Below are 9137 nucleotides of genomic sequence, written 5' to 3'. Positions count from 1 at the left end.
TGCAACCCAACGTAATTCGATTTCCAAACAATATAATACGCAAAGCAAGGACGCGGCAACTACCTGATCGCACAGCCGACCCTTACCCATTCTTTGACGCCGATACCGATGGTTCTTCTACCGAAACTGACCTGGAAGCGCCGCCGGAACCGAAACAGAGGATTAGCATTTCTTCAAACACCCTTACCGCAAAGGAAGACCATTATGTACATTTCATATCAGCTGATCGCAACCTAATAACCCCCGTAGGAAAACTGTTACTGGACACGGGATTGATAAATAAGCAAGAACTTTTAGCTGCACGACCGAAAAAGGGACAGGTCATAATTTCAAACAATGGGTTATTTAAAACCTTCAGCATTGTAATTTCCGATAACTTCTATGATAAACCAAAAGGATTGGATATAATTAATGGATTGAAAACTCTTCAATCTGCTTTAGAACAAAATAGGAGCAAATCTTTTCGAATATCCGCCACCGGAGATCATCATAAATCATCGCCTGATGAACTTTTCAAAGCATTAAAAGAAGTCTTTACAGATTCAACTTATCAAATTACAATATGTAACTGTGTTATTACTACACCTTCCGTAGAAGACAGGCAAGAAATCATCCATGAAGCACATGATAGCCTAATAGGAGGGCATAAAGGAGTTACAAAAACCTACAATCGCATTCGATCAAGATTTCATTGGCCGCACATGCGCAACGAAATTCAGGATTACATCCGAAAATGTAAAAGTTGTCAGGAGCAAAAATTAGTCAGAACGAAAACTCGACAACCTATGTTGATCACCGACACACCGTTGGACGCATTTGAAAAAATTTCATTAGATACCGTTGGACCATTACCAATTACACCTGGAGGGAACCGATACATTCTCACCATGCAGGACAATCTAACCAAATATTGTATTGCAGTAGCGATACCTAATATCCGAGCCACTACCATCGCAGATGCTTTTGCACGGCATTTTATTGCAATATATGGGACACCTCGAGCCATACTCACGGATAAGGGAACCAGCTTTATTGGAACTCTTATGACAAATCTGTCAGAAATATTCAAGATTAAACAAATCACCACCTCCGGATACCGACCACAAACTAATGGATCATTGGAGCGAAGCCATATTGTTCTTACAGAATACCTCAAACACTATATGGAGAACTACGAGGATTGGGATTTATTAATTCCGTTTGCAATGTTTTCTTATAACACGTCTGTTCATGAAGCTACCAACTTCACACCATATGAATTAATTTTTGGTAAACAGGCTCGAGAGCCAACCTCATTTCCAACCGGTACAATTTTGAAGACATATGGAGACTATTTATCGGAACTAATAACAAATATAGTCCGAATCCGTAATATAGCAACAAATGGAAACCATGCATAACGATCTTCTAAGGAGCAGGACTACCTCCACCGACAGCAGTCTCTACCTGAGCACCACCTAGCAATAAGTACACTTACACCTACACTACACTCGTTAAAAATTTTTTCTCTTCAGTTTATTTTTTTTTCTCTCCACTTTTTTCTTTTTTTTCTTAAAGTCTATTGTATCTAGGACGTTTCCTTCCTAATGAGAAAGCATCACGGGAACCGCGATGTTTCTTCTTGGTGGGGAGATGTTACGGATGACGAACAGGTGTTCAATATCATCTCTGGCAGGAACCGTCCTAGATAAACGAACAGAGTTTTTCCCTAGATAAATCTACATAATTGTTTAGGTTAGTTTAGGGCCCAAACGTACGCACGACCAACTGGTCGTTGACAAAATACGAATGTTCACTTGAAGGGTACTGACAAGTACCACCCGTCATTGCAGGGCTATATAAGCCCTTACATTTCTACTCTCGTGGGCTAGTACTGTCGTAATCACGAATAGTGTCGCGTCGTGCTGCATCTCGGAAGTCAACTACCAGTGAGATCGGACGTTCGTTCCTTTTGAATCAAAGTTTAACCGTACAGATTCCGCGAGTTCGGTCTAAAATCTGTTAGGCAGTGACAAGGTTGCTCCGAGTCCCCCGCATTGCCAGTGCGTCAACACCGTGCGTCTTAGCTTAGGTAATATCACCTTTCAATTTCTTTCCTATTCTAAATTCAGTTCATTCGCGACACAAATACACTTGTAGAACGAAACTCTATAGTAAGAATATATTTGTCTTCTTTGATAATTAACTCAAATTCATTAAACCCATAATTATCGTCCAATATCCTAACCAAGTAATTGAACGTCCCCACATGATACAATCTTACCGCTCGGATTGTATCAATTAAATTATACTAGTTACGAGGCTTACTAATTATCCTAGCAATTCCCTGATTAACCATCAGGTTCTTTCGCGACATTCCAATTGTCCGAACAGAGATTTATCCAACCTGGCGGCTCCCCAGTTTTGCATTGGGTTCGTCCGCATCCTAACAGCTCCCTGATTTCGCATCAGGTTCGTCTGTGCTATTATACAACCTCCTAGCAGCTCCCCGGTTTTGCATCGGGTTCGTCTGCGTTTGACTCCATTCCTAGAGGCTCCCTGACTTCGCGTCAGGTTCGTCCTCGCTGTCAATAATCCTAGCGGCTCCCCAATTTCGCATTGGGTTCGTCCGCGTTCCTTAACTAACAAATTTATATCATATTCCTAGGGTAATAACCCTTCGCCGGCCACTCGTGCTGCTCGCGGCCCTGGCTCGTAACATTATTAATTTTATAAAAATTTTCTTTTAAATTTTCTCCTCCCTCCCAAATTAATTTTATATTAAATTTATTTTTAATTAGCCCCTCTACTTTAATTATTAATAAATATTAATTTTATATAAAATATTTTAGTTTAATTTTCTTTAGTCTAATTTTGTATAAAATTTTAAAAATTAACCTTTTTATTTTAATTATTAATATCAATTTTTATATAAAATTTATTTTTAATAAATATTATAATAATTAAAATACCAATTTTATATAATTTTTCTTTTAATTTAACCTTTCAATATTTAATTTTATGCTAAATTTATTTTTAATTAACCTCTACTTTAATTATTAATAATATTTTGTATAAAAATTTTATTTAACCCTAATTTTCTTTTATTTTATTATTAATAAATATTAATTTCAAATAAACTTACTTTTAACCCCCCTCTATTTTAGTTATTAATAAATATTAATTTTAAATAAATTTATTTTTAATAAATTATATATATATATATATATATATATATTAATTTTATACCAAAATTTTATTTTAATTTAATTTTTTTTATTTTTATTTTAATATTAATTTTACATAAAAATTTTCTTTAATTTAATTTTTCTTAATTTTTGTTATTAAAATAAATATCTCCTCTAATAATTTAAAGATTAATTTTATAATTTTATATTTACCTCCTTTACTTTTAAATATTAATTTTCACAAAATTTATTTTTAACCAACCCTTCTATTTTAATTATTAATAATATTTTATGTAAAATTTTATTTAAATTTAATTTTTTTAATTCTATTATTAATAAATATTAGCCCTAAATAAATTTAATTATTAATAAATATTAATTTCCCCTCTAATAATTAATAAATATTAATTTTAAACTTTCTTTTTATAACCTCCTACTTTTCACTATTAATTTTTATAAAATTTATTTTTAATATTTCCTCTAATAATTATTATTATTAATTTTATAAAAATTTTCTTTTAAATTTTCTCCTCCCTCCTAAATTAATTTTATATTAAATTTATTTTTAATTAGCCCCTCTACTTTAATTATTAATAAATATTAATTTTATATAAAATATTTTAGTTTAATTTTCTTTAGTCTAATTTTGTATAAAATTTTAAAAATTAACCTTTTTATTTTAATTATTAATATCAATTTTTATATAAAATTTATTTTTAATAATTATTATAATAATTAAAATACCAATTTTATATAATTTTTCTTTTAATTTAACCTTTTGTTATGTACGGGATGGTGTAATCAATGACAACGTCTTACTTAACTACAGGTTTATTGTATAGCACTCGTCGATTTGGCTACCATACGTTTGCTCGGTGCTACAGTCGGTATCGCTCTGCTCATCAGGCGCGCTCTCTGTCTCTGCTTCGACTCACACGCTTACCACACGCATACCAATACATCACAATCTCTTCTCCCTTTAACGAGTGTTACTATTATTTCAAGTTGCGATTTCCTGGACTATCATTAACCGAATTATTTTCTTCTCTATACTTAAACATTTGATCGACATGTCTTTTCCAACACTTCCCAGGTGAAATCTCAACTTCGAAATTTACAGGTGATAACTGAGCCTTGATAATCGCCGGAGTTTTCTTACTCGACCTTGCGGTGTAATCAGTTACCCACACTTTCTCCCCTTCTACAAACTGTATATTACGCGATCCTTTACTACTCAGCGTTTGTTGTAACTGCGCGTTTTCAATTTGGTCCGCTACATTTGGTCTTACGCAATCCAGTTTCGTTCGTATCTCGCGCTTGAACATCATAAATGCGGGTGACCTACCTGTCGAACAATGTTCTGTACTACGATAATCGAACAAAAATCTACTGACAGCTTCTTCCAGCCTTTTCCCCGATTTAATCATTTTATTCACCTTGTCCTTAAAAATACCGACGAAGTTTTCTGCTGCACCATTCGTGGCCGGATGATGCGGCGCTGAAAACGTGTGCTTCACTCCGTTTTCTTTCATGAATAACGCAAAATCATTACTCGTGTACTGTCGCCCATTATCCGTCACTAAATGGTTTGGCAACCCGAAGCACGAAAAAATTTTCTTAAATTTCTCTATAGTACTCTCTGTTCGTGTGTTCGTTTTCATATCAATTACTTCCGGCCATTTACTATATGCATCGATTACAATCATGAACATATGTCCGTGGAACGGCCCTAAAAAATCACTATGAATCCTACTCCAACATTTATTTGGTGATGGCCAAGGATTTAGCGGTACTTTGGGCGGAGCTTTTCGTTCCTGCATGCAGACTTTACATGTAGCCGCTAACTCCTCTAGTTGCGCATCAATATTGGGCCACCATACGTATGACCTCGCTCGCATTTTCATCTTTACGCTGCCGAAGTGCGAATCGTGTAGTTCCTGAAGTATTTGTGGTCTAAGACTATCCGGTATAATTACACGATAACCCCATAATAAACAATCCTTTTCTATATATAATTCATGTCGTTTCGCATAATACTTTTTCTCCTCCTCCGTAATACTTTCTCGCGTCGGCCACTCATCTCGTACATATTTTATTATTTTACCTAATGTCTTATCTTTTCCTGTTTCTTTCGCTATTATTTTAGCCGTTAGCAATTTCAATTCTTCTTCCACATAATTAATTACTCGAAATTCCTTACTAAACACTGGCGTTTTATCTTCAATCGGCAGTCTCGATAACGCATCACAATTACCATTTTTTTTTGTGTTTACATATTCGATTTTATACGTGAAGTGAGATAGAAAATATGCCCATCTTTGGAGTCGACTAGCTACCGTTAGCGGTATTTCTTGGTTTGGTCCAAAAATGTACACTAATGGCTTGTGGTCGGTTTTTAAAATTATCTCTCGACCATATATATAATTATAGAATTTTTTGAAACCGAATACTATTGCTCCTGCCTCCTTATCAATGATGGCTCTATTTTGCTCTTTTTCCGGTATTACTTTCGATGCGAATGCGATAGGTCTTTCCTTACCATTTGGAAAACGGTGTGATAATATTGCCGAAAGCCCATATTTCGACGCGTCACACGCAAGCACGAGCTCTTGCGTTGGATCGTAATTTGTTAACACTTTCGATGATGCTATTTCCTCTTTCAACCATTTATATGCTTTATCACACTCAGCGTTCCATGCAAAGTCAGTTCTTTTAGTTAACTCATATAACGGTTTTAATCTAGACGCACGATGCGGTAAAAAACGTTCGTAATACGTTACAAGACCTAAAAATGACAACAATTGTTTTTTGTTTTTCGGTATTGGTGCGTTTACTATAGCGTCTACTTTGTTTTGTGAGGTACAAAGTTCTCCTTTACTAATTACAAAACCTAATATTTCTAAATTTTCTTTTCTAAATTCACATTTTTTGACGTTTACTCGAAATCCGTTGTTTTCTAAACGATGCAAAACTTTGTATAACGTATCTGTATGTTCTTTATCATCTTTCCCGGTGACATATATATTATCTAAGTAAACAGCGATTTGTCCATTAATATCACGTAAGCAATCTTCAATTATTCTTTGAAATTCTCCCGGGCCAGATGCCACTCCTTCCGTTAATTTCGTATAACGGAATAAACCTATATGTGTAATTATTGTTAACATATCACGCGAATCTGGATGTACTGGTATTTGCATATAAGCATGTGTCAAATCAATTTGGGTAAATTTTTGACCGCCCTGCAATTTTTCAAAGATTTCATTGATCGTAGGTAATGGATGTCGATTTATAACTAACCATTGATTTACTGTTAGCTTAAAATTACCGCAAATACGCACACTTTTATCATCTTTTATTATCGGTACAATCGGCGTAGCCCATTCACTCGTTCGTATTCTTTCGATATGTCCTAGATTTTCTAATCGATTTAATTCTGCTTCGACTTTGCTTCTCAATGCAAACGGTACGTGTCGTAGTTTACATGCCTTCGGTACTGCATTTTCTTTTAAGACTAATTTGACGGTTCCTTTATTAAAACAGCCAATTCCTTCTCCGAATAATTTCGGGAAATCATTTGCTATTTTTTTAGCCAGACTTTCATCTGTATTTAATTCTATGTTATTCATTTTAAATAAAGGCCAAAGCCCAAACGCATGTAACCATGATCTACCTAGCAGGGTCGCGCCTTTTCCTGGCAAAATCAAAACATCTAACGTATACTTCTGTTTATTAAAGCGAACTTTCAAGTCGCGTAGCAAACCTACTGGTTTTAATTTTAAGTTATACGCGTTCATAGCGAATGAAATCTCACAAACTTCTAAATTTGGGAAATATTTACTTCTAGTTTCATCCGCCATTATGCTCCAATACGATCCCGTATCTACTTCCATTTGAAAATCAATCGTATTTATATTTACCTTTAAATACATAGGCGACCGCGCTTCCTTGACACTTATTATGTTATTCGTATTATAGGTTTCACCTCTCGCTGTTATGTTGTTGAATTCGTATACGTCCTCTTCTCCTTCGCTCGCATCACCACTTTCCTTCTCTTCTGTCGACGTTTGCAGGCATTGTACATTTCGTTGTTGGCTTCGGCATGCCGCTTCTATATGTCCTTGGCGCTTACATTTCCTACAGGCTTGGTATCGATGTTTACATTCTCTTCCGATGTGTCCCCTCTTTCCACAACAGTAACACATTACGTTTTCTCGATTACTTTTCCTTATTTCCTCTGCTTTCACCTCCATGCGTGTACTTCCCTCTTTACCACTCCAGTATCGACCGTTACTATTACTTTTGGCTTTTACTAGATGCACTTCACTTCCGTGTCCGCTTACCTCATCTATTTTTTCCGAAGACGTTGCATCTCTTTCCGCTTTTTCGCATGCTAATGCTATTCTATATGCCTTCTCGTACGTTACGTTTTCTTGCTTAAATAATTCTGTTCTCGTTGCGCGGTCTTTTAATCCGCATACTAGCTGGTCTCGTAGTGCTGTCTCTATTGCCGTAAAGTTACATTTCAGTGATAACTCTTTCAAGCGTGCTACAAAATCTGACACGGACTCCGTTACCGCTTGTTTTGCCGCATAAAATTTACATCTCTCCATGGGCTCGGATGGCTTCGGGCACAGGTGGTCTGATATAATTTTAACAACATCGTCGTATTCCTTGTCCTTGAGTTTCGCCGGGTGACACAAATTTCTTGCTAGTTTGTATGTGTCCGCACTTACTCTCGTCAATAAAATGGCTGCCTTCTTTTTACTGTCATTTACATTATTAGCCGTAAAATACAATTCCAACCGTTCAACAAATGTTTCCCAGTCGTCTTTGCCTAGCTCGAATTCGAGCTTTATTTTCGAGTCTATCGTAGCCATTTCACTGATCGCACTTCCAACGTTACCTCCAATCCCTTTTTTATCTCCTTTTTGAGTTTCTTCAAGCGATTTCAAATACTTGCACCACTTATTCTTTAACCTCTCAGTAGAGTCTTTTGTATCGTATTTTACACTAGCACTATCTAAACGAATACACAATTCTTCTCTCGATAATGCCGCTGTTTCACTATTTTCTTCCTCTGCCATCAGTTTCTCCCCACGCGTATATGGTTCAAACTCCTCGTCGCCAATTGTTATGTACGGGATGGTGTAATCAATGACAACGTCTTACTTAACTACAGGTTTATTGTATAGCACTCGTCGATTTGGCTACCATACGTTTGCTCGGTGCTACAGTCGGTATCGCTCTGCTCATCAGGCGCGCTCTCTGTCTCTGCTTCGACTCACACGCTTACCACACGCATACCAATACATCACACCTTTCAATATTTAATTTTATACTAAATTTATTTTTAATTAACCTCTACTTTAATTATTAATAATATTTTGTATAAAAATTTTATTTAACCCTAATTTTCTTTTATTTTATTATTAATAGATATTAATTTCAAATAAACTTACTTTTAACCCCCCTCTATTTTAGTTATTAATAAATATTAATTTTAAATAAATTTATTTTTAATAAATTATATATATATATATATATATATATATATATATTAATTTTATACCAAAATTTTATTTTAATTTAATTTTTTTTATTTTTATTTTAATATTAATTTTATATAAAAATTTTCTTTAATTTAATTTTTCTTAATTTTTGTTATTAAAATAAATATCTCCTCTAATAATTTAAAGATTAATTTTATAATTTTATATTTACCTCCTTTACTTTTAAATATTAATTTTCACAAAATTTATTTTTAACCAACCCTTCTATTGTAATTATTAATAATATTTTATGTAAAATTTTATTTAAATTTAATTTTTTTAATTCTATTATTAATAAATATTAGCCCTAAATAAATTTAATTATTAATAAATATTAATTTCCCCTCTAATAATTAATAAATATTAATTTTAAACTTTCTTTTTATAACCTCCTACTTTTCAATATTAATTTTTATAA

General features: G+C 34.0%; 1 protein-coding gene across 1 annotated transcript; it reads right to left on the bottom strand.

Annotated features, from left to right (window-relative positions):
- Positions 1 to 4162: 4162 nt before the first annotated feature.
- LOC143208472 (uncharacterized) lies at positions 4163 to 8254 on the bottom strand. The gene is made up of 3 exons (XM_076422943.1): positions 7009 to 8254; positions 4558 to 4692; positions 4163 to 4512 (listed from the first exon to the last, which is right to left on the bottom strand). Exons 1-3 carry the CDS (start codon positions 8252 to 8254, stop codon positions 4163 to 4165), a joined length of 1731 nt encoding a protein of 576 aa, XP_076279058.1.
- Between the last annotated feature and the right edge of the window lie 883 nt (positions 8255 to 9137).

This window comes from Lasioglossum baleicum, chromosome 4 (assembly GCF_051020765.1).
Source record: "Lasioglossum baleicum chromosome 4, iyLasBale1, whole genome shotgun sequence".
NCBI lineage: Eukaryota > Metazoa > Arthropoda > Insecta > Hymenoptera > Halictidae > Lasioglossum > Lasioglossum baleicum.
The sequence above is the reverse complement of the archived record's forward strand: the minus strand, read 5'-3'. Positions and strand labels throughout refer to the sequence as shown.